The sequence below is a fragment of the Pempheris klunzingeri genome, chromosome 5 (genome assembly GCF_042242105.1).
Source record: "Pempheris klunzingeri isolate RE-2024b chromosome 5, fPemKlu1.hap1, whole genome shotgun sequence".
NCBI classification, from domain to species: Eukaryota; Metazoa; Chordata; class Actinopteri; order Acropomatiformes; family Pempheridae; genus Pempheris; species Pempheris klunzingeri.
The window spans coordinates 20752790-20778740 of NC_092016.1; the positions used below are offsets into that span (position 1 = coordinate 20752790).

General features: G+C 44.1%; 1 protein-coding gene across 1 annotated transcript in view; it reads left to right on the forward strand.

The window, feature by feature from the left end:
* Positions 1-25951, forward strand: part of bicd1a (bicaudal D homolog 1a) — a 28640-nt gene that overhangs the window by 249 nt on the left and 2440 nt on the right. Inside the window, exons 2-8 of the mRNA XM_070830648.1 lie at positions 16113-16325; positions 19556-19708; positions 20587-21084; positions 22873-23262; positions 23364-24122; positions 24232-24383; positions 24495-24705. Coding sequence (XP_070686749.1) covers positions 16113-16325; positions 19556-19708; positions 20587-21084; positions 22873-23262; positions 23364-24122; positions 24232-24383; positions 24495-24705 — 2376 coding nt within the window. The remainder of the gene's footprint in view (positions 1-16112; positions 16326-19555; positions 19709-20586; positions 21085-22872; positions 23263-23363; positions 24123-24231; positions 24384-24494; positions 24706-25951) is intronic.

Sequence of the window (25951 nt, forward strand, 5' to 3'; positions counted from 1 at the left end):
CCGTGGGGACGCAAACGCAAACGCACTGCAGTCAGGTGGATGTGACCAGCTGCTGTGCCCCAGCTGGGGGGGAAGGGGGGGGGGTCCACCTAAAGCTGACATGACTGAAGTCTTCTTTTTACTCATCTGTATCTGTGGGCATCCAGAGGGGATCCAGTGGGGACCAGCAGAGGTCGTTGTGTGTTCTCAGGGGTACCCAGCAAAAATGAGGAACAATTTAATTTCACTTAAATTTAATTTAGTTGAAAATCCACCAGTTGGCTGACATATACAAGCAGTGTCTATTCTCATGGTGTTGTTCGTCTCATCCTGTATAAATAAGTTAGAATCTAAGAAAAGTGAATATGTGATGGTGTTTCTGTGCAGTGGCTGTGAAGGCAGCAGTACTGGATATTGCAATTTATTTATTGCAAGCTCTGGGTTCTGCAAGAGCACAGTAACATCCCACCTCACCTCCCACACCATTGTGTTTCATTGTGTCAAGATTCCTCCTCTGTGTGTGCAAAACAACAGTCATTACTTTCAGGCAACTCTGCTGGGACTCAGAGCCTTCTGGTGCTTTGCCAAGATACATATTTTTTCTCAAAAAAAAAACCCCTCAGTAATTGGATCTCCAGAGTCGTCCACTGTTGTTTGTGTGGTGGCTCAGTCGTCCATTGATCTGGATGTCGAGATAAGGTTATCCATGAAGAATGTGCAAAGAGATGTGCTATGAAGATGCAAGTTCTTAGATCACACACACACACACACACACAAATACACATTTACTCATGTTCCAAATGCTTATTGTTCACATTTCTTTGGCTTAAACAGTCCACGTTTAAAGATTTAAAGTGGAGAAAAGTGCTGTGTGATCCAGCCTGAATAATGAATGCTGGCTGTGTTTAAACATTCAGTCATTAATGCATACATGCATATAGAAACAAGAAGCGGATGCTGACAGGGCTTCACAGCTCAAGGTCGCATATGCTCGGAGATCCTCGGGTGCCAAAGGACAAAAACAACGAGGAGAATGTGAAGATTAGAGCTTTGCTTTCACCTGAGAAAAGCCTCGTCGTTAGATGGCGAACGAACATGGTAAAGATAAAGTCTAAAGATACAGTCGCAAGAAAATGCTTAAGAAAGTATAACACATGTTAGAGCTGCAACAATAAGGCGATTAATTGATTTGTTAAACAGCAGAAAATTAATCAGTAGCTATTTTTTAATTGAGCTCTAATTTAAGTCATCAAAAATGCCAATTATATGATGGCTTTTTGAGGGCGTTTTTGTACATTTGGTACAACATATATATAAATATATGTATATATATACATATATATATATAGCCAAGTAAAGAAATCATGAACATCACATGCTCTGCTTGGATGTATATGACTGGCAGAGTTGGCCATGTTACATTATGCATACATGGTTATATAATGTATTTAAAGCTCCCACTTTCCTCCCACTTTCCTCCCAGCACCCTTTCATTTCACCCCTTGACTAGATGAACATTTTGTTTGGACTTGCGTGAAGAATCAGGATGATCTTTGTGCAGCTCACAGCAGCAGCATGCTTAAACAAAGAGACAGCCTGATACTGCCGGCATTTTCCAGAGGTGATGTTACTTCCACAGAAAAACACCTCCTGGTTCCTGTCTGTCTGTCTGTCGCACACCTCCATGAATATGAGATCGAATGGCGGAGTGCAAACCTGCCACTACAATAACATCACGTCTGCTCCCACCGCACCAGGCAGAGGTGCATTATAGAAGGGCAGGGAGACTGCAAATGGAAATTGGAATTGCTTCTGGGACTGAGTGGTCAAAGTATCTCATAGCTGTTGGTTATTCTTATGAAAGACCACAAATCCATTACACTGTCTCGCCGTTTTTTTTCTTTTGTTTGAGAAAAGATTGTGTCTTCTGTTTCATCCCGTCAGTGTTAATTTATCAAAACAAAGACTGTGTCGTCCCAGATATTGAGTTATCTCTATATACTGCAGCATATATCTCTTTATTAATTTGTTATCCATTTTCAGTAGAGATTCCATTGACTTTATGCTATTGTGTGTGCAGGTGTGTGTGTGTGTGTGTGTGTGTAAGCTGGCCAGCTGCATGCATGTTCCTACTGTGTTTGCATATGTTCACTGACACATATGTTTCGCATGCACTGGTTGCCCCAGCTGGTGTAGAACAACTGACTAGCGCGCTGCTTCGCCTACTCACAAAATCCATGCAGGACATTGGTGACTCAGCTGCTGTGACACTGGACTGATTTAATGTTGCTGTGCCAAACTTGGCACATTTGCATCTGGCTACAGTGAAATCCAGTGTTGATTGGACCAAAAACACCATCATCCTCCAGTGGACATTTTAGCCACAGCTGATGGTTATTTCTATTACTGTTTACTCCACAGAATATTTTCTCCTCTCATGATTTCCCAGAACCTCAGGTGACATTTTCTAATAGATTATGCCGTTCAACCAACAGTCCAAAACTTAAAGAGATTCATTTCTACAAATTCTCCCTCTTGAATTTTTGAATTTTTATCGTTCTTGCTTGAAAAATGTCTTCAACTATTGTCTGATTGTGAAAATAGTTGCTGAACAATTTTCTGTCAGTTGACTAATTGTTATAGTTCTAGTGGGAATACAGCACCACATATCTAAAAAAAAACCCTCATATGTCTCATATATCTTCATATATATTTGACATGAGTTGTCTTTCTGTTGATCTTAAGCCTTTTGCAAGTGTATTCAAACTTACTTTTATTATTTGCACATTAGATTCTTCAGGAAAGGCTGCAGTTGTCTTTTTGCTGTCTGCAGGACCCAAGCAGAAATAAGATGCTAAAAGCATGTTTTGGCTCTGCAAGGAAAAAGTGTTTCCTTGCTCTGTATTGTCTTCTCCTCTCCTATACATTTCCTCTTCACCCAGCTCTCTCACTCAGCCTCCCTCCCCATCTTTCTCCCTGCCTGCCATCCCCGTCACCCTCTCCCTCCTTGCATGTGTGTGCGTGTGTGTGTGTGTGTGTGTGTGCGCGCTGAATGTCTCTGGATAGCTGCCTAAGCAGTGACGGAGACTCCATTACCCCGTAGTTCTGGCTTGTTAGCGCTGTCTCTGGGCAGATCAACCTCAGGTCGGACACAGTAAGAGGCGAGATGGAGGAGGATGCCACCACTGCAGAATGTGAAGAGCAGTGTGTTCATATGGCTAACAGTGATCTCCATCATGCTGTCAACAATTATTGAAATGGTCTGTAGATACACTGGAAAAACAGCCTTGTAGTCATAAAGTCATTTTATGCGAGGATTATTCCTTTTGTACAGTTAAGTAAATTGATTTTTCTCCCGAAAATTGCCCTCTACTCATTAATTTGTCTCTGGAGATTTCCACAGAAAAGGAAAACTCTTGTCACTTTGAGCATCTCTGCAGAGTGAGAAAAATAAATTAGAGCTACAATCGTAGCTCTTTGAAAGTTGGCAGAAGAATTGACGCTTGTGATGAGTTTAGAACAGGCTGTTTCCAGGTCAGTTCTGTTCTCAAGGCTTTAGGCGGGGAAAGATGCCAAAAGAAATCTACATCAGATTCTTCACATGGTAACTTGAAATACCTAAAAAGAAAGATTCAGTCGTGATTCATCAGGTCAGCATGAAATCTTCAGCGTTTTTAAGTTTCTTGCACTTGTGCAGTCGTCGCTCTCTTTCTTCATAGTGTTTGCACACATTCAGCATTCATTGTTACTTCCGTGTTTGCTGGACCTGAAAATTGCAGCAAACATAAAGCATTATTCCTCTTATTATTAGTACCACTCACCTGTAGAACGCTGATGCCACTCTCATGTCTGGACACTAAATCTGAAGCTAGAGCCAGCAGCCAGTTAGCTTAGCTTAGCATAAAGCCGGGAGCAGTGACTTCCCAGAGTCGCTCACTGTTTTTCTCTGAATGGGACCATAATTTACAAAACTACTTGACCACTTGAAACAAGTGATTGAGACAATACGCTCAATAGGAAACAGTTTACTGAGGTAACAAATCAAGTGAGAATAAAGGTCATTTTCTCATAGACTTCCATACAATCAGACTTCTTTTTGCCACCAGTGGACTCGCCCCTGCAGGTTTAAGCCACATCCACATTGGTCAAATCCACTTCTTTTATACTGTCTATAATATTTCCCCATGTGGCAAATTATGTTTTAATAGTACATTATTTTCTAGGGCCAGCTGTGAACTCCACAAATAGCAACACATACTTAGACTACAGTATATTGTAGTTGATTGATTTGCCCTCAACACAGTCCCTCTGGGATATTCTATCTGCATAAGCCAAACTAATAATCATACGACCTCTCGGTCAACAGGGACGGGTGATGAAGGTGTGAGGGTGTTCTTTGACTTTACCTCCTTCAGAGTGAATTCTGAAGCCCAAAGAAGGACCTGCACACTCGGCCTGTGTCTCATGGAGCAAAGAACAGCTCAGCCAGAATATATTAGAGATTTCCAGCGATGTGTAACATATTTCCCTCACCAACTGTTAACCGCTGCAGTTACATGACTGATGGCACGTTTCAGGGAGCAACACAGTTGTTAAGATTTGGACACATCTGGCGTTCTGTCTTTGAGGTGGTGAATCAGCATTGAATAAAAGGCAAATTTTGAATACTTCTTAACATTTATTAACTTTTTTAGAAATGCTCAGTGCACCCCGCTGTGCTTGAGTGGGCATCCCATTCACTGACAGGAGTCATAAAAGAGAGCAGCTGTGGTTGTAAATCAGCCTGTTCTGAGTTGGGAGTAAGGATGCATTACAGGTTTCTGTCTCTCCCTTCTCCTCCTTCTCCTCCTCCTCCTCCTCCTCCTCCTCCATCTTGCTCCTCTTGTGCATTAGCTGGGGTTCAAGGGAGGGCAGGGAACGTGGATGGAGGGGCTGAATCAATATCTCATGAGATGGTGTTGTTCCCGTCTTTCGGTTGTGCTCTCCACCATCCGCCCACCATCCCCCTCTTCATCTCCTGTGGCACCCCCCCCCCATCCTCCCCTATGGCCCTTCCCTGGAGTGAAGTGGGGAATTATGCATCGATTTCTGCTCTCTGTGGCTAAAATATCTCATGTCTGAGTTAAGCTGCATAATATTGTGTGTAGCGAACGTTGTGGATGCATGTTGTTGAAAGAAGTCTGGCTGATAGATTCCATGTAATTTCTTCAAAGTGGATTGTACAGAGCGGCTGTTGACTCAGTCACCCAAAAAGCTTTTATAAGAAATGAAACTGTGTTTGGCACCTTGTGATGTCTGCTGGATTGCAGTCAGCCATGGAAATAAGGCCAAAGCAGGTTTAACAACACTTAAGTAATTTAATAAATGTATGGCCTAGGCAATGTTGTCCTTTAAAGAGGTTATCTGAAGTGTAGCCATTTATAGATCAGCTTAGTTTAAATAATATTTTGGAGGAAAGGAGCTATCTGCTGATAAATGATAAATAAAACACTGCAGCTTTGACAGTGTTGACCTGTGACCCCAGCAACAGGCTCAGGGATGCAGTTGAGCATATAGATAAGGACCTGTCTGCCCTTGTGTTTTGCCTCTGGTGTTTTAAATGGAGGTGGTTGATGTGCGTGTGCTCTGTCAGGGCCTGAAGGGAAGGTCATTTGTCTTTGTAAGTTGAGTCACACATCAGGGCCACTTTTCCTGCATGTGTGTATGGCTTTTACTTTAGTTTTTTTTTCCCTCCTGTGTGAATGTGTTGCAGGAGGGGGGTGCGGATGTTGTGATTGAGACCATAGAGGGAGGGGCGGCAGCCCAGAGGGGTGGTGAGTGACTCCAGCCCATCAGCCGGGTCTCTTTGTTGTTTCAGGTTTTTATGGTTGTGTTGACCTGATGTGGAAACATTGGGAAGTGGTCGCTGTGTCGATGGCTTAGAATGTGTCAACAGAGCTACGTGATTTCGTCCAGTTATTTCAATCTGACCATTAATCTTTTCTTTTGTCCCTGTTTCTGAAATCTCATGATCCTCACATGAAAAAGAGAACAGGACTTAATGAGGCTGTTCTCTCTGCAGAGACTCTTCAGGCCTGCCCAGCCCTGCACAGATTATGTTTTTCAGAATTTTTGCTGCAGTGAAATACAGTAGTTGGTAAGAGGGAAGAGGGAACAGGACTCCCCTGCCTGCAGGCTGCTGTATTGATTAGTCGTCTGCTTTAGCTGTGTGTGCTGCAAACTCTGAAAGCATAGCAGAAAAGCGGTCTGCCCTCTCACAAGGAAAACTTTTGTTTGCCCAAACCAAAGGTCTTCCTTGTACGAATTATGGTTGTGCCATGCATCTGCTGTCTATATTTATTGTTCACATAATTTTTTTTTACAAATCAGTCCATTAAAGCATCACTGCCTTCAGTTATTCGGCCTTGGTTGTGTCTAGACAGAGCAATTTCAGCTACAGTCTCCTTCCATGCTTATCATTTCTGCATGCAGAGGAAAGAGAAGCCGCCTATCTAGATGCCCAGAGGCCATTATATCCAGCATCAATGTAGAGCAACAACGAGCATGATCTTCTTAAGTTCCTGCCTATCCCTCCTCATCACGGTTACAGTGCACATACACATTGGCATGCATGACCATGTGCACACACAAACGTGCGCTGATAATGTGTGTGTAACACAGAATCAGGGCCAGAGGATCCGTCTTTGTCATTTCTACGCTGTTAGGGCATGCATAGGATTAGGCAGGTATTAAATCATCCCCTAGTTAACCCATTTAATTAAACCTATCCTCCATCACAAGAGAGCCGATGTCAAGTTGGGTCATGACACTGAAAACGGTTGATAGGGAGGATGTGTGCATGTGTTGTTGTGGTCCTGCTTTAAAAATGCTGGAGAAGAATGTAATAGGCCTGAGAATTAGAAGTGTTGATTTTGTTGTATCATCAATTAATCTGTCTTTTTTTATTCATGAATTTATCATTCAGCCAATAACATGCAAGACAAAAAAAACTGCCATGTCATATTTCCCAGCCTCAGCTGCGCTTTGTGTTTAGTGCTTTGATTAGCGAATGTCAGCATGCTAACATGCTAAACTTAGACTGTGAACGTGGTGAACATTATACCTTTTAACCACCAGTGAGTCGGTATTGTGATTGTGTGCATGTTAGCATACTAATATCACCATTTAATCCAACACATCCTGTGCTTAAGTTCAGCCTCACAGAGCTGCTAGCGGGGCTGTGGACTGTTCGCTTTATTGCTTGATGAATGACTTAAACTACTTATCGGTTATTAAGCGGACCAAGTGAAATGATCCTTCTCTCAAAAAGTGAAGTACATTTCATTGAAAAGAAACAATTCTGGCCAGCGGTCAAATATAAGGAGAAGGAGCAAACAGACCAACAGAGAGGAGAGAGCGCAGTGAAGTTCATGGGTCTGATGAAATGCTGCCGCTGACATCACCTTATTAGCAGCCCATGCAAGGATTCCCACAGGTCTGCGGGCCTGGCATGGACGCTCTCCTGTGGCTGCACAAAAGCACTGAGTCACCCAGAGGCCCCCATGTGTCAATACTAAGAGGGTCACTGTGCGCAGGCCAGCCTTTCCATTGTGGTCTGTGTTTGTCTGGCTTGGCTGAGTCCTCTTTATCAGCAGAGACCCACTACAGAGAGAGGAGACAATGTTATCAGTTGAATCTGTCTCCTGTCGCTCTCTCTCTCTCTCTCTCTCTCTCTCTCTCTCTCTCTCTCTCTCTCTCTCTCTCTCTCACGCCTCTGGCTGCCTTTCTGGGTGCGTCTGCTGACACGGATACAGAACACCAATCAGCCTGTGAGCTTTCAAACACCTCTATCTTTTTACGTCTCAGTGCCGTCCTCATTACTCTCAGCACACTCATCCAAGCTCACTTTCCCTCGTCATGATTTTTTCCCCCTTGTCCCATGGAATACCTCTCCCTCTGTAGTCACACGAAGGGATGAAGGACTGTAGGAAGAAGGGAGGGAGGGAGGGAGGGAGGGAGGGAGGTTTGTAAGCAAAGAGGAGACAGAGTGATGCGGTCGCCACGCTCACTGCATTAGCGCTCTAATTCTTCTTCACCCCAGGCATGTCCCTGAACACTCGGATGAGTAAGGAAGTCTCCTCAGTACTTAGTGAAGGATCATAATGGAAATGGTCTGTTGTCATTTCAGAGGATTACGATGGAGGGAGAGACCACTTAAAGGATTTTGGACAAGGATGGATAAAAATATTTGACTGGAAACATTTGACCTTTGAGGGATTAGGAGCAGAAAGAACAGAGGAAGCTACTAAAACAGTAAAATAGATCATTTGCACTGGTATTTTAGACCTAAGGGATCGTGATCAGTGAAATCTTTCACTTTGGCTTGTTTGTTCTGTTGATTCTGAGGGCGTCAGTGAAGCACTGCGTTTGTCAGGTTGTACCCTCAGGGGGAGGATATGTCTGGGACGCAGCTATTGCAGTGACACGCTTACTCACTCGTGTAGTTACACACCTGCACACACACACACACACACACACACACACACACACACTGTCAGGGACAAAAACACCCCAAAAATACCCAATCTGGGCTGCAGTGCCCTTAAATTGTTATTTTATAACACAACTCACCACAACCTCAACACTGAGGACACCTAACTGATGATTGATGACACCTAATTGATGATGAAAATCATTGTTTTCAGCCCTTGGAGTGTAAAGTAAAAAAAAACATTAGGGTATAAACATTGTTGCTTTGTCTATGATGTCAAAACTATCAAGTCAACAACTTTTCTCATCTTGTTTATCAAAAAGACTGATTTGTTCCTAATAATGTGATGATTTGTTGGTTTCTTGGTTATATTTCATTTGCAATTGAACCTTCCTGCTTTCCTTCATTCCTCCTTCTTTCCTTCCGTCGGTCAGTGTCAGGACACTCAGAGGGCACTCTGCATTAAACCCTTGTCTTGTCCTTCTAACTCAGTGCTTTTTGGTTTTCCATTCCAGTCTGATGGCTCTTGGTCTCCCTACAAATGAATGGCAGGAGTCCAGGATGAATACCAGCGAAGTGCATGTACGGGCCTGCCTGTAGCCATGTGTATTTTTGAGTATGTACCCGTGTGCCGAGATGGCCTGAAGGGCAGGCCATGTGTTTTTGTCGTTGACTTGTTCATGATCTCCTGCGGGGCACATTACCAAGCAGAGAGAAAACTACATCCGACACAGTTGCAGCTGGTACAGCGGGCAGTTTGTTAGCGCTCTAATGCTATCAGAGCTTCATATTCAATCGCACAGCAAAAGAAAATCCTCTTTGTCTCTTTATATTGTGACTCCAGTCTTACAAAATGTCTTTTACATCCAGGAAGAAATGAACTCTGCAGGAGATATAACAGCTTGTCATCAAGGCAGCAGCGGCAACAGTTAGGAGTTTGGAGGAGAATGGAAGGACGGATCTGAGGAGAAAGGACGGGACACAAGGAGTCAAGTGGTATCCAGCAAATTAATCTTATGCCCAGCTGCTTCTCTGTCTACCAATTCAATGTCCATTCAGCCAGGCACAGACTGAGCACACTTGAGTGACAGGCATTCTGGGAAATAATCCAAGCATCTTCCTTATCATGAGCAGACTTGGGCCAAATTGAATCACTTTAGCAAGCCACATCATTTGAACTAAACCCAGCCTGTCCCCTGGCAGACCTCTCAGCCTTACACAGCATGAACTTATTTTGTTAGTGAGTAAGCAACAGATGTGGCACTATTGTGGATTTGTCACAACTGGTAGGGATTTTCTACTGTAGAGCACGTTAAGGCGTCTTTCAGCTGTTGTCCCGCTTTATAGATATTTTTTTTCCTCGTGTGCATAATAGCATATTGTTATCAGAGGAATAATAGGCTCCACTGTGCTAAGTAGCATTTCAGTAAAGAGGAGCAGAAAGAAGGGCAAGTCACATTCACCCTCCTTACTATCTATAAAACAACCATATTAGGGCAGCTCAGTGTTTATGTGGACAGTAATTCATGAATTGAAGAGCTTTAAATGGTGCAGTAGAGCATGCCTGCACACTCAGCATTATAATGATAAACCATAAGCATTCCTGTTGATTCAGTAGAGTGCCTGAAAGCACATGGACACCCACACACACACACACACACACACACAAAGCAATGCTTGTAGTGGAGCGTCCATTTTTAGTAATTTTAACTTCACAAAGGACGGCACACTTTGTATGCATACGCAGTTGCTGAATTCTGTCAAAAGTATAATGTAATTACCTGTAATCATCTGCTCTACGTCTAAATTTTGTTAAGTGTCGCTAGACTGACCTCCATTCTTGCTAGGCTGTGATTACCCAGCTTCCCCCCTTGCTTGTGAAAATATGCTTGTGTGTTTTTATAGATGACAGATCTCTTGACTTGGCACTTTTCCCTGTGGCTGAGAAGCACATGGGGAGGTTTCTGTGTCCTTGTTAAAGGGCAAAGTCTGCCAGGGCTATATTTCCCATAAACCTGCCTCAGTGGCTCAGCGTAGATATGGGTTTTAAGCACACCAGAGCCTCTTTAGGATACTGAATATGATAAGCTGAAGCATCACTCTGATTGGGTGTCAGAGGAGGTCTAATGTCTGTGCAGTGCTTAATATCTGCCATATAAAGGTGCACTACACTTATCTTCCACATGTTCAGTTGTCATGAAAAGTACTACTCAGCCTGCTCAAACACTTGTGTAATGTCTCCTGCGCCCCTGAAGTTTAAAAAAATAACCCTGATGATGTCATTGTGATGTCATTAGGGTTATTTCAGCGTTGGCTTGATTCAGATTGAAAGAAATGGGCTTTTAGGAGGCAGGGTTGTCTAACGAAAGATACTCCTGAGATGCATTATGGGATCTGGTGTTTTTGAAGTTCAACCCACACTAAGAGACCAAAATTCAGAATGTATTGGCCTCAGTCTCCTGTGAGTCCCCCATATTTATTGGCATGCAATACCAAATCACTGGATACCCCTTTAAGACACTGTTCTTATTCAGAGCAACTGCAGCAGTAAAATTACATTTCTTGATCACAAAGGAATGAATATTTCTAATAATCACGCAAGAGTGACATATTGTTTAAAGATATGAACATAACTAGAGTTTGCAACATTATGTGAAGGTTATTCACTAACCAAACTGGAGAAGCTGCATCATCAGTTTCATTTGTAATTAAAATTGCCAGACCGTAGAGACACTCAGCAACTTTTTCTTCCCGCTCTGCTGTGCTGTTTACCTCCTCAGACCTGTGCGCCCCTGTCAAACATGTGCTTGTCAAAAGGAGTTAGTGAGTCAGGGATAAAGCTCCGTTCACTCACCCCAGGCTGATATGTGATTGTTGTGAGTGGAGGTCGACGCATGGCCCCCTGCCTCTGACATGCGTCTCCTCCATTAGTTTGGAGGATGCTGTTCTCCTGTGATTGTTTATGAGATTTAAGAGCTTTTGTTTTCTTCCTGCTGGTCTTTTTTTGTAATAGATTATTTGGTTTGGTCTCATAACAGTGATGTGGCTGGCGGGATGTGACTTTATAACTCAAGCAAGTGATTGACAGAGTGACTGACCTAAATATAACCAAATGATCCCACATTTCCTAGCATACAGGTACACATGCTGCAGCAAGACAGAATGTCTCTCTGTCTCGCTCTCTCTCTCTCTCTCTCTGTCTCTCTATCTCTCTCTCTGTCTGTCTTTTATCCCTCTATCTATTTGGCCTCGCTCGCTCTCTCTCTCGCACACACACACATTTCCACACACACGGTTCATGACGCTGACAGCTGCGTGGCTTCTCAGCAGCAGTCCTGCATGTCTCTCTCCATGGTACTGAAATCCCTGACGTGGTTGGCTGGGTCGACCATCTGGACAGGACGCAACAGTGTGTGTGTGTGTCGCTTCCTGCATGTACGGCTGCTAGTGTGTGTGTGTGTGCGTGTGTGTGTCTGTTATATACAAGACTTTTTTTGTCTTATGAGTTGACTAATACCCTGATTTCTGCTTCCCCATTACTTATCAAAATATTGTAGCAGCAGACAGAGATTAGTGCTCGGCAGTCTCTTTCAAATGGAGCCATGAAAGTGGTGCATTTCTCATCTTGTATTTTCATAGAATTTAAATAGCTTTATATTACCTAAATGATTTTAATCTGTTTTGCAAATTAAATCTATGATCTCATTTTATTTTTGTTTCTCTTTAACCATCAATTCTTATCTGACTGCACAGTTATTAATGATTAATTAATGAATTAATGAAGATCATCTAATTAAAATCCTGAATAATTAGCACTTAAATTCACTAAAACTATCTGCACTGTTTGAATTTCAGCCTCTAGCATGTGCTTTTAGCTCTAAGCATTTCTCTCTGACCTTAAAAATTTAATCAAGACTAGATCCCTTGCTAGCTTTGTATTACTATGTATACATACATAAACTTATTTTTATGGAGTATGTTGCAGGGCTCGCATGTCCACATAACCACCAAAGTTTGGTGGAAATTAATTACTGTTAGAGAAATAGTTCAATCTTCTTCTCTCTCCTGGGTGTAAAAATAGACTCCTGGTGTATATACACACACACATACAAGATCACACACCCACAGGTCCTCCCCTGACTACTCATTAGGAACCGCAAGAGAAAGGGAAGGATTTCAGCGTTGCACACGCTCCTCCTCTCACTCTGGTATAGCACTGGGTTTTGTTCCCTCTGTCTGCTCCTGTTTCCATGGCCCCAGGGATGAATATCTATAGAAAGGAGCTCTATTGTCTGGACTTTATCCACTGAGGAACAGAAGGACGAGAAGCCTCAAGGTTGAATGCATTATGGGTTTTTCAGTTCATAAAAAAACAAACAGGCCTCCAAACAGTGACTCCATCAGTTTCCTCATATTATGGAAACTGTATTAAACTTTAATCTTCCTCACTGTTCCTCATATGTTATCTGGCTTGAATAACTATGTCATGTTTGCCAATTAGGATACAGCTACAAGGCCACTGCAAATCCATCACTGTAACGATAAAGCACGCAGTAGTGTCAGTGACATTAATGTAATTAGCCTGAAAAATGCAGAGCTGTCATAGTGTTATTTTTATCCCATCAGAAGCTGTGGCGCAACATTATCAGCAGGACCAGAGCGGACTGCGCTCCTTTAATGTGTAAATGTTGAGCCTCAGTCATCAGACGCAGGAGCAGGAGGCAGATGGAGCGGGCGGACTTCGAGGAGCGCGGCTCAGCCCAAGAAGAAGGGTTGTTATGAAACCATCTGCCTCCCATTACGCATTCCAAGATCCACAGATTCTGGATGAGTTGCAGCCGAATCAGTCCCTGCGACTGGGGCCGTCCTTCTGTCTGTGTGTCTGTTACTGTGTGTGGTTCTGCGTGTTTGTAGTGATTTATGCTAAAATTCTAAACTAAACTAAGAAACTAAGCATATTTCCCAATATGTAGAGCTATTTCTTCAAGACATATGACAATATGCTGTAGTTTGTATGGTGTATTTTGCCAGACATCTTTATATTCCTCAAACTAAGATACTGAAAAAACGCAGTTCTCAAATAGTACCCAGATCTTCCTGTTTTGAACAGTATAGTGTACAAGTAACATGTAGGAATGTGTGATGGGAAGCAATAGATATTTGATTAAAATACTATTAGTAAAAAGCTAAACAGCTCTAACAGGGAACTGGGGAAGGGTAGCACCACCAAAGGACCAGTAGCTAATATTAGTTGAAGAAATCCTCTTTATGGAAAAAGTGACACATATCTTGAAACAACAAGAAGCACAAGAACTGAAGAACACACTGAAATAGAGTTGTAAATAAATCAGTCTACAAGACTTTATAAATACAGTCGCACTTCCCAGGCAGTTTTTAGCTTGTTCATCCTTTTTTCTTGCTGTAACTGTCTCTGTTAGTGTTGCGATTTAGGTAACAAAAAGTTAATATCGTGCATTTTACTTCCAGCCAACCGTGCTCACACGCTTTGCTCTTTTGGTAAATCTTTGATCTCCCCTTGGACTACATCCAAAATAGGAGTCCAACGGTTTTTTGCTCGTCCTCCTGTAGGACCCAGTTGTTCCTGTGAGGCCTGCTCGGACATTGACAGCCTCTCATCTGGAACGAGATTGGGAGCTCATTCAGTCACACTGTGCTTAGAATTAATCAGCTGTTTTGTTCCTGAGGCCCTCCCTCTTCATCATTCACTACAATCACACTGTGCCTCCCTGGAGAGCGAGAGAGGGCACGAGGGCGACTGAACAAGAGAGTGTGAACATAAAAGAGATGAGACTAAGGGGGGGAATGAGAGAAAATGATGATACAGTATTACTTGCTTGTTTTCTATTTCTTCTATTTATTTCAAAGTAAATCCTTGAGGACAGTTTTTTGGTTAAATGTTAAATCTTCTGTGTATTTACAGCCGTTTCACTGCACTACCAGTGCCTCTTATTCATATGCTAACTGTTACATTTGTAATTCACTGCAAAAACAAAAGGGTGTATTGAATTAGAATAAATATGTCTACCGAGGGAATCGTGCCTCTTTGAAAGAACAGTGCTTTATTTACTTGATTTACAGCATGCAGATGAATTGTGAGCTCATATAGACAGAATGAAAAATTGAGTGCATCATCATTTATTTGAGCTGTTTGACAATGACTGCCGCCATTAAGACAGGACAGCGTTGACAGTGGCCGGATCTGTTGTTTAAACCAGCCTGCTGTTGCTCTGCTGTCTGGTGGTGAGGATTCAAACAGCAGGTCAGATGTGACGCAGGGAGGTGGTCAATAAGGCTAATTAGGCAACGGTAAAATCTCTCTGCCGGCAAATCTGCTCCACTCATTCACCCACACCCAACTGCACACCTACTTATTTAGCAGAAACACATCATCACAGTGGCTAAACATCCACAAGCCAACCCCTCCCGTCTGTGCCAGTGCTCTCTGTATTCCAAGATCTGTACTAAAGTAGGTGTATGGCTGTAATAAATTGCCCCTGCCTAACAATAGGACCTCAGCATGCTGCATGCAGCGTGCTTAACCTGTGAGCTCATGAATCAGGAGTAAATAGAAAAGTGAAAAATGACTTGCATGAAAAGACAGCTGCACACTGGAGCTTATGTCTTCTCCAAATAATGGATGCTTGTACCCCATAAATGATTTATCTTGAACAGGGAAATTGTTGTTATTGTGTCGAGGTGGGATTGGGAAGAATCTGTGTGAATTATTGATACTCTAATCCAAAATATACAGCTCCCTTGTGATTTAGGCTGCACTCAGAATTCACTTGAGTAACTCTGTCCAGGAGGACTGTGATAACTGTACATGCTGTATTGTTTACATTTTCATGTGGCCATTGTAAAGCATAAAGTATTTGTGGGATCCTCTGTCTCCCACACTGTTTTTCCTGCCGATCTGCTGAGAAAGTGAAGGATGCTTCATAGTATTTATTGAGCCACCAATGCGGCTGCTGCATGTGTGTAGAGGACTGTGCGGTTTCCGCTCCTGTCTACATTCAGGCAGCCTTGTCAGGAGAATATAGCGCAAGAGTGCACGTTCGTACATTATACATGATATCTTATTCCCTTAACCCTGCACAAAGTAACTGCACGTCTCTACATTTCACTTTGCTAGCCGAGCTTGTGTGCGTATGTGACAGAACTATAGTGGAACTGTAGGTCTAGTGTGGTAGGCCTGTTTTGCTGTGGATGCATGCTTTGATTTTCTCAATCAAGCCTCGGCTCCTTTATCACGACAAGTCAGCTCTCAGTGCCGTGAAAACCTGTGTCAGGAAAATGGGAACAGTGTTTCTATTGATCACAGTGAAACATCATCCCACATTGACAGAAAGCAGGTATCCTTGAGGGACAGCCCCTGCAAGTGTGCCGTCAGTGCTGTAGGTGGTCAAAAGTACAGCAGGAGTGCGCCTAGTGGCCGTAAGTGTGAAGGATGTGCTGGAATTACTGCACACGGGTGCAGATCCCTCTCATGGATTAGGATGTTGATGCAATATGACAGGATTTGAATCAGTGCCACTTCAGCTTTGGCTTTGCAAAAGATGGTTGTTGGTTTTTATATTATTATTTTTGCATTGCTCTCACTCTGTCCCCCTCCTCTGACCATCCCTCCTTTTCTTCCTCCCAGGCGTTCGGCCAGGCCTACACTAACCAGCGTAAGGTGGCAGAGGATGGGGAGACCAATGAGGAGACGTTGCTGCAGGAGTCGGCCTGTAAGGAGGCCTACTACATGGGCCGTCTGCTGGAGCTGCAGACGGAGGTGACTCTGAGCCGTTCAGTGGCGTCCAACGCCCAGGCCGAGAACGAGAGGCTCAACGCACTCGTGCAGGAGCTGCGAGAGGTGAGCTTGCCAACAGTTAAAAAGTGCACGCTCATTTTAGTAGTACCATAAAATTCTCTCACGTTTTCACGTTTTAGATTTTAATCTAAGACATGCGAAATTAGCTGTAGTTGCATAGAAGATTGGTGATGGTTGAGATGGTAAGAAATCCCATTTATTTTGAAAGGTGTGTTGACTGAATGACTTTTGCATTCCTGAAATAAAAGAAATAATCTGTAGCTATGTCAGTGGTTTGTGAACTTTGTGAAAACTCAGGAAAAGTGAGAGAAGTATAACAAACTGAAGGTAAAGAGCTGCTGTTTTTGCATAGTCGTTCATTGTTGCAATTTCCTGAATTTCTAGCAGACTAGTGTCCACATTCTGCCTTGCCTTAGATAATGTACATGTACATGACCTTACACGAGATCAGTGTTTTTGATTTGCCTCAGAGTAACAGGCAGAAAGGGGTCAAAACTCACGCAGAGGAGACAATATGCATGTGTGTACGTGCAACTGCATTCATACAGGTCTGCAGCCACTGTGTCGGGCAGCGCAGGAGTTCGAGCGGGGGTCAGACAACGCGGCCACGACCCCATTGTGGGGGGCAAATCCGGTGCTAAGCTGGGGAATAAGTGAAATGCCCTGAGCTCGGCACATGTGTGGGGACAGAGTGAGCCACGCTGCTCTCATCACACAGCCAGCGCCTACAAACACACACTCATTCACTGGGGAGTGTTGTGAGGCTCAGTTGTTACTGTCTGTGCGTGTTATGGAGAATTATGGAGCATATTGAACAAAGTCAAGTGTTTTCGTTTGGAGAAGGGATTTTTGTGATGTATTCCTGATGAGTTCTTATTCTTCATGTGCACACCTGTTACCTGTTTGCGTCACGGTCATGGCTCTTTGATGAAGTGTTCATCAAATGGCTTTCGGCTCTCTTTGAAACCCTCATTTGCATGCATGATGTCCATTAATGAGGAGGAGGAGTCGCCTTTTCATCGTGAGAAGCAGGTGTTGCTGCCACACAGGGGGCTTCATTTGTCACAATTCACATCTAATCAAAAGGTTTGTGCAGGTTCCAAGCAAACTTTTCACAAACATCATTAGTATTACATTCATACAGATTCATCAAGAAAAAAAAACATGTTTATTTTGCTAGGTTTAGTCTGCAGTTGTAAGCCAGAACATGACATTATTAAGAAATAAGTTGAAAACGCATTTGAACTATGCACCATTACTCATTCGGCATTAATGTGTCTGTATTTATTTGTGTTACTTAACTATTTGTTCTTTGGTTTGTTGGTTTGTCTCTTCCAAGCACTGTCAGTGTTTGGTACGTCATAAATACAGACAGTTGCACAGTATCAGTTTCATCTGTCGGCGCGATTGACATCTAATCCACAGATTTCACTTCAGAAAGTAAAGCTAAAAAGCTGCCCTCGTACAAATTTCCCAGTCCCTGTGCTGCGGTTGAATTTGTTTCGCACAGTTGCTGATGTCATCTTTGTGCTTGTGTCCTACAAACAACACAACTCCTCCATATTTGCAAACATGCAAACTTTCACAAGTTCAGCGTCCACAAATGGCTCACCCTTTTTGGCGAGTTCCCGAAGTTCCACGAAGCAAAGTGGCCGTGGCTTTCTCTGCAGCAGCTGTCACGATCGTGACGGCTTAATTTTCTCATTTCTTGCTGTGCTACCCGGCAGGAAGACTTCACTGAAGCGAGCATATTTTGGCTCAAAATGGTGTTTGATATTTGACAAAACAAAAGTGCAACAGGATTTTAGTGTTGGCAGTCTGTCAACACTACTTTGTATACTTAGTGGGAGCTCAGTGAAACGTCTTCAGGTCGTGAGTTGAGTATCACTGACCTACAGTAAACCTTGACTTCTGCCCTCAAAAGAGTCACATTACGTATACTGTGTTAATATCTCATATTTATGCTCCATCAATACAGCAACAGTGGTGGTTATGATGAATGAATACAAGATAGCTGGACTTCAGCTATATTCGCCATTGTTTTATGGACCCAGTAAAGCTTTCACAGCCGCAGTCTGTGCTGTGAACTCCAGATCAGAGGCTCGTTGCCCATCTCTGCCCTGTGTTGGGCTCGCTGCCAGCATTGTGTGCCGCACTGTCCCTGACCCCGGCCACTGTGGCCCCTGATCAGCTACGCTTCTATAGAGCCTCTCTGAGTGATAATTGGCCTCTAATCCTGTGCACTTCATGGCCAGCTCAGTGCAATTCCCTGCATTGTCATGAATATGTAATTGGACAACATGTAGCAAGGGAAGGTCATTATAATCAATGATAGGGCATCCAAAAAAACATGTTGTTATTTACGGTAATAGGATTTGTTCTTAAAGTGAAGCAGTGAAGCAGCCCCACTGTCCTTCAGTCCATTTTACAGTAGAGGCTCCATTAGCTAGTAAAAGAGCTGTTGTCAGCCACTGTACAAATCAAAAGGTTCATAATGGTCTTCAGTTTCACTCCAGCTGACAGTTTCTAAAAAGCACAATTGTCACCCACCCCCAAACACACACTGAGGACCTGGAGGTTCAAAGCACAAAAGAGGCCGTATGTGTCTCAGGTCTCCCTCCTGTGCGTGAACCCACCCACTCCTGACACTGTCTGTGGGTCAGCACTTCTGCCATATGCACAGAGAGCTGCAGGGGAGCTGCAGGCAGCTCTGCAGTGAGAGAAACACACACACACACACACACACACACACACATATGCGTACATATACTGTAAATGACTTTGAATACCATACTTAGAGTCATGTCTGTCTTGACAGATAAGAACCTCATTCCTATTCTGCTTGTCATTTCTGACCTGTAAATACACGTCCCTATCCCTCAGAATAAAACTTATCACCAATAGTTTTGTGGGCACAGGCAATTTTGCTGAGGTCTCAACTTATTCCCTGTGCTGCCGCCTAATGAACTCAGATTTATGGCTTTTGTGGCTGGTGCACTTCTGTAATGGACAGTTTATCTGGTCCAGCATATGCTCCTGTTTCATGTGTGCACAGCACGTGAGCTGAGATAATGATCTTCCCGGGACACAGAGATGGCTGACACAGTGCATTTAACATAGTGAAGTTTTTTCATCAACTTTGATAAAGTGTTTAATATTGTCTGGCACAGATTTAGGTAATGAACGTAATTCCAGTCTTTCTCTCTCCTCACTGTGATCTTCTTTCTCCCCTTGCGTTTTTCTCTATCCACCCCCTTTTTTCTCTGCTCCAGAGTAACGAGACACTGGAGCTACAGAGGAACAGGATGAGGGAAGAGATCAAGGAGTACAAGTTCAGAGAGACCAGGCTGCTCCAGGACTACACTGAGCTGGAGGAGGAGAACATCACGCTGCAGAAACTGGTGTCCACGCTCAAGCAGAGCCAGGTCAGTATGAAGACCCTCACCATTTTAGTCATTACCACTCACACATCCCAAACAGCTTTGTCAGTCGAGATGAATGACTCACACTTAATTTCCCAATATTACTTCCAAAACTGCCTTCTGATGTGGTCTCCTTAATGTTTTTTAGTATCATTTCCAGGATGCACTGGATCAAACAGTGCTCTCATCTAATTGCTCACTGTCCTTTATTACCCTTAAGGACCTACAGTACTCCCTGTCCTGTTACACAGTCAGACAGTGTCTGTATTGGCCTGAGTCACAATTTCTAATACCAGTGCTGAGCTAAAGTAGATTAAGGTCATATATCTACACATCACTCTGTGTAAGTGTGATGTAAGACTTAGATATCGCTGGTCTTACTGCAAAGGTTACATCACAGTAAGTGAGAGGTTTTTTTTTACATGGCATGAAAAATTCCTTTACCTGCTTTGTAATCAAATCAATTTCATCCAGGCGTATTGTTCAGCTCCATTCACAACCAAAATACTACATTGTCATATTCTAAATCTCAAGCTACTGAGTAGTTTGAGATAGTAGTAGTAGTGAACAGTAGTTTCATTTGATTGCTGTTTGATTTTAGTCAATATCGCTTGGCTCTAAAATCTTTTTTTAAGATTTGAAATAAACATTTTAAAGGGGAAAACACTTCTTATTAATGTCTAAAGGGTGCTTTTTATTAACTTTCCTGCTGTAATTGTTTGTTTTATTCACACCATTGCCTCTATTTTGACCTTTGTTTGGGCCACCCAGTCCTCAACAAACAGGATTCTTATGTTTTAAAATCTAATCAAGTACTTAGATTAAAGATTTTCTACTCCTTTCTTTTCCTGTCCCCGCCTGTGCTTCCTGCTTCTTCCCAGGTGGAGTACGAGGGACTGAAACATGAAATCAAGGTTTTAGAGGAGGAGACTGTTCTTCTCAACAGTCAGCTGGAAGATGCGTTACGTCTGAAGGACATTTCTGAGGGTCAGCTGGAGGAGGCCCTGGATGCCCTCAAGAGTGAGCGCGAGCAGAAGAACAATCTGAGGAAGGAACTGGCCCACCACATCAGCTTGAGCGACAGCGTCTACGGAGCAGGGGCCCACCTGGCGCTCACCGTCACCGGCGTTGAGGGCCTCAAGTTCCCTGAGGAGACCAACGGGACCAACGGCACCAACGGCAGCGCCATCCCTGCTGCTAATGGCAACAATGAGGACAACAACCGCCGAAACGGCCACGTTCACGCAGGCACGGGACTGGCTAAGATGAATGGGGAGTACCGGGCAGGACGGAAGGGAGAAGGCCTGCTCCCTGTGCCGGACCTGTTCAGTGAGCTCAACCTGTCCGAGATGCAGAAACTCAAACAGCAGCTGCTCCAGGTGGGTTGTAAGAGAAGATCATTGCAAATCAGATCGCTCATAATAATAATTAATAAGTAAAATCACCAGTGTTGACTTACAGCTGCTAAAAGCACTTCTGTATCATTGAATGTTCCTTTTAAAGGTCAGTACTGACGCCACTTGAATGCCACATTGGCTTTGTGTTGAGTTACTGTCTGGAAGACCTCAGTCGCTTTAAAGCTGCTACCAACAAGATAATTTACTGCAGAGGGATGAAACCAGCAACACGCAGCATATTAGAAGGCGGCTATATTGATCCATTTTCCCACAGTACCTTTCAGTTTTTAGCGCAGAGCCTGAGGGGTCTTATCAGTTGTCTGTTTGGGCGTGTCTTTATATTTGTTTGGTGTCAGTGTTCATTGCTGTGCTGATGAAAGCAGCCCTGGTCATAGTTTGCTACTGGCAACGGCAGGGAAATGAGAAGGTGATGACAATGTGGGAGCAAGAGAAAAAAACAGGAAAAAACAGCATACTAGACTGCAGGCTTTACTGAGTGAGTGAAACGTATTGTAGTTTAATTATTTCGGCTGTGACAGACTACACATATCTAGAGACAGCAGCAACTTTTTGTACATGTGCATGTGAGCTTATGCCCATGCCCATATGAGCTATATATCAAGTGTCTTAGTGGATGACGCCAAATCATAGCACAAAGGGAGCCCTGTCAGGGTGATTAGCGTCCAGTAGGCGCGGGGAGCAGATGTAGAGGCAAGATAGAGACAAGAACTGACTATTTCTGCTTTCGGTTAAGAGACGGGGGGGACAGAAACAGAGGAAGACGGAAGTGACACCCTAAGAGGGAGGCGTGTTGTTATAGAAGTTTATTGTCCGCAGGCACAGTACACTCATATTTCTACTACAAGAACTGCACCGTTTCAAGATACTTCCATATAAACAGAGAGTATAAATATAGAGCTTATATAATATAGGAGCTGTCTTTGTCTTACAGTCACTTTTGCACTGAGGCACAGAGTGCAGCACGCTCTCATAAACAGGCACCCCGTACAGGAGGAATACATACACGACGTTGAATGGCATAAAAAATCACAGTTGGCTAGATTAAAGCTAAAAATCTAATTAAGTCATTACTATACATTTTCACCCTAGCTAAGCTCTGCAGGGGAATAGAAAATTAGATTAGTGGCTGCTATATTTGCAGTGTGCCTTTCTCTGCAAATACAATTACTCACCAATCAATTTTTTCTCTCAAGCTGATCATCCTGGGAAAGAGCCTGCAGCATCGGGCTTCTGATTGCCAGTTGAATTTAGTCAAATCAATGTTTTCCACAATACAGACACTGTTAAAGAATATTCGCAATTTCAGTTGACATTAATTAGCTTTTAGCATCCTTCTGTGAGTGTCGAGGCTTGGATCAATTAGGTTTTACCCTCTCAGGGTTGTGGGAGCATAATCCAGCACTTAATTTCAGCTCCTATTGTCCTTATCAACAGGTCGGCAAGCAATTTTACCACATGTCATTACCCACGTTTGTACAGACAGAAATACAGACCAGCTGATATGATACATTGTTGGTCCATAATGTGCTTGTGTTCACTTCCTGCCCTAATTATGATGGCTGCATGGTACAAGGTCTTTATCTTTATCAGCCCCGTAATGTCATGGACTTGTGCTGCTCTCATACATTTGTGTGATTGAGCCTGAAAGGCTTAAAACACTGACCTGGGTTTAATGTGTATGTTTAGAATTAAACACACATGCAGCATTGTATTTTTCCCTCACTGGTGGTGTATCCTCGCGCCTTGCAGGTGGAGTGTGAGAAGACGGCGCTGCTCATGAACCTGCAGGAGTCACAGACCCAGCTGCAGCACACACAGGGCGCCCTGACCGAGCAGAATGATCGAGTCCATCGTCTGACGGAGCGCGTCAACACCATTAAGCGTCTCAATGGAGACAAAGAGCTTGATGACCTAGAGGAGAGTGAGAAACCTGATGGCGGCTGCTCACCACCAGCCAATGGTCACCGTGATCCCGACATTCATGGGTTTGAGATCCTGGAGTGTAAGTACAAGGTGGCGGTGACGGAGGTGATCGACCTGAAAGCGGAGCTCAAGGCCCTGAAGGAGAAGTACAACCAGGCTGTGGAGGGGCAGGGAGACAGCCACAGTGACGACAGGGTCCAAGCACTGAGTGAACAGGTTAGTCAATGTTACATTCAGCGTATGTTAATGTTTGCAATTGCTGCATCAGTTGCCTGCCTGTGATGCTCCAAAATGTCCAACTTATTTCTCCCAAGCAGGTAACTCATTTGGAGCGTAGCTGTCGTGAGAGCCGGGAGAGGGCGGCGAGCCTGGAGGCAGAGCTTCGAGTCGCCTCAAGCACAGCCACAGAGAGCCAGGGCATGCTGAACGCAGCGCAGGATGAGCTGGTCACCTTCAGTGAGGAACTGGCGCAGCTCTACCACCACGTGTGTCTGTGCAACAATGAGACACCCAACCGCGTCATGCTGGACTACTACCGCCAGAGCCGCGTCACACGCAGCGGCAGCCTGAAAGGCTCAGACGACCCCCGGGCTTTACTCTCGCCTCGCCTGGCACGACGCCTCGCTGCGGTTTCTGCGGCCTGCTCCTCCGAGTCCCCGCACAGTCCCATGGACTCCCCATCCAAAGACGCCCATCAGAGTGAGACGACTGCCAACACAGCGGACTCTCCATCCTGTCACAGCAGTCCCACCCGCAATCCCACGGGCTCCCCAGTCATCAGCATCTCTCCTTGCCCATCTCCAGTGCCCTCAGAGGCAGGCGGGGACCTGCGGAAAGAGCCCATGAATATCTACAACCTGAACGCCATCATCAGAGACCAGATCAAACACCTCCAGAGGGCTGTTGACCGCTCACTGCAGCTGTCCAGGCAGAGGGCTGCAGCCAGGGAGCTGGCGCCTATGCTTGACAAGGACAAAGAGCTGTGCATGGAGGAGATACTCAAACTGAAGTCCCTTCTCAGTACCAAGAGAGAGCAGATAGCGACACTCAGGCTGGTGCTGAAGGCCAATAAGCAGGTGAATGTACCAAAACTGAATATATCATTTGTCTTACCTTTTGTCCATCTAGATGTATCTGAATTAATCCCACATGTTGGAATAAGATGTTAAATTATCCACATTGCAGACAGCAGAGGTCGCACTGGCAAATTTGAAGAGCAAATACGAGAATGAAAAGGCGATGGTGACAGAGACGATGATGAAGCTGAGGAATGAGCTGAAGGCTCTGAAAGAAGATGCTGCCACCTTCTCGTCTCTCAGGGCCATGTTTGCCACAAGGTGAGAGGGGAAATATGAGGCTTCTAAGCTCACCGTAAAAAAAAACGAATGTATTTGCAGGTGTTACACAAATCTTCCACTAAATCTCTCCCTTTATATCTCTGTCTGTAGATGTGATGAGTATGTTACACAGCTGGATGAGATGCAGAGGCAGCTCACAGCAGCAGAGGATGAGAAGAAGACACTGAACTCCCTCCTCCGTATGGCCATCCAGCAGAAACTGGCCTTGACTCAACGCCTGGAGGACCTGGAGTTTGACCACGAGCAGACCCACCGTGGCCGTGGCGCTAAAGTGCCCAAGATAAAAAGCAGCCCGCCCAAAGTAAGTGGCAGAGGCGCCTTCACGGCCCCCTCCAGCCCCACCAGGCTCCACAGCCCCTCCATTATCACCACCCACACCTTGAACACCACCCTGACTCTCCGTAGTCCTCCCTCTGTAGAGCTATTCACCTGTAAATCCATGTCCGCGTGGAGTCAAGACACACATTCTGAAACAATCCAGAGCTCAACTTCACCCCTGCCTAACATCAGTTACCCTAATTTGTCTCTGGACAGCCAGCCCGTCATGATAGACCCTGAGTGGCTATCCTTAGAGTACAGACGACTCTTTTATTCAAGACAAGACAAAAGTCAGCCGTCCCCATCTCACAGCACCAGCCGCCCCGCCTCAGTATCTCCTCACCTTCGGCGGAGGCGATGAGTCATCATCATTTCTACAAGCGCCGCCAATATCCACTATGTACACAGTTCCCAGAAGCCTCAGGATTAGGTGGGATACAGAGAGGAAGAAAAGCTTGGTTTCGCACATCTAAGCAGAAACCCTGAGGAAGAAAGAGCACCCAACAGCTTGCTTCATCCTCAAAACATCTTTACAACAGCACTGACCAGCCTTTTTGTTATTGTTAAGGTTGAGCGACGGTTGGACTGCATAAGATTTTCCAATGAACCCCCCCCCCCACGCAGTTTGATATCAGGCATCTTTCTTGGCATCTGCCATAAAATCTGAAATCATTTATGGCTTTCGTAGAGTTCCAGGAGGTGTTTCAGAGTGAAAAACAAGCAAAAAATGGCTGCAGCATCTGCTTCAGCATACAGTGATGCACAGCACCTCCTTGTGGCAGACACCATGAATTACATGTTAGGGTTTTTTTTGCATTTTTACTAAAATGTAATTTATATAATCAATTCTGTTGAGACAGATTTTTCCACTAGTACATGTTGTATCAGTAATAACTAGTACATGTTCATCCTAGCATGCCTTATTTTGTCAGTATGTATCTAAAGTGTCTGTCAAAAAGCATTTGACAGGCTTATAGTGCGTTATATAGTTAATGTCCAGAGTAGTATGAAAACCAGCCAGACCTCCTCTCTGTGCCTCAACCTCCGATATGATTGTCCTTGTGTTCACCTCTCCTCTTATTGTACGTGTTGTACCGAAAAGAAAAGAGAAGCGAAATCGGTTTATTCCTCAACTGATGGCCGATGTCTTGACAGAGGTCTCTCACCAGATGGCAGTGTCTGAACACATTTCTATTCTCTATACTGTCAAATGCTGTTTGACCCCTCTC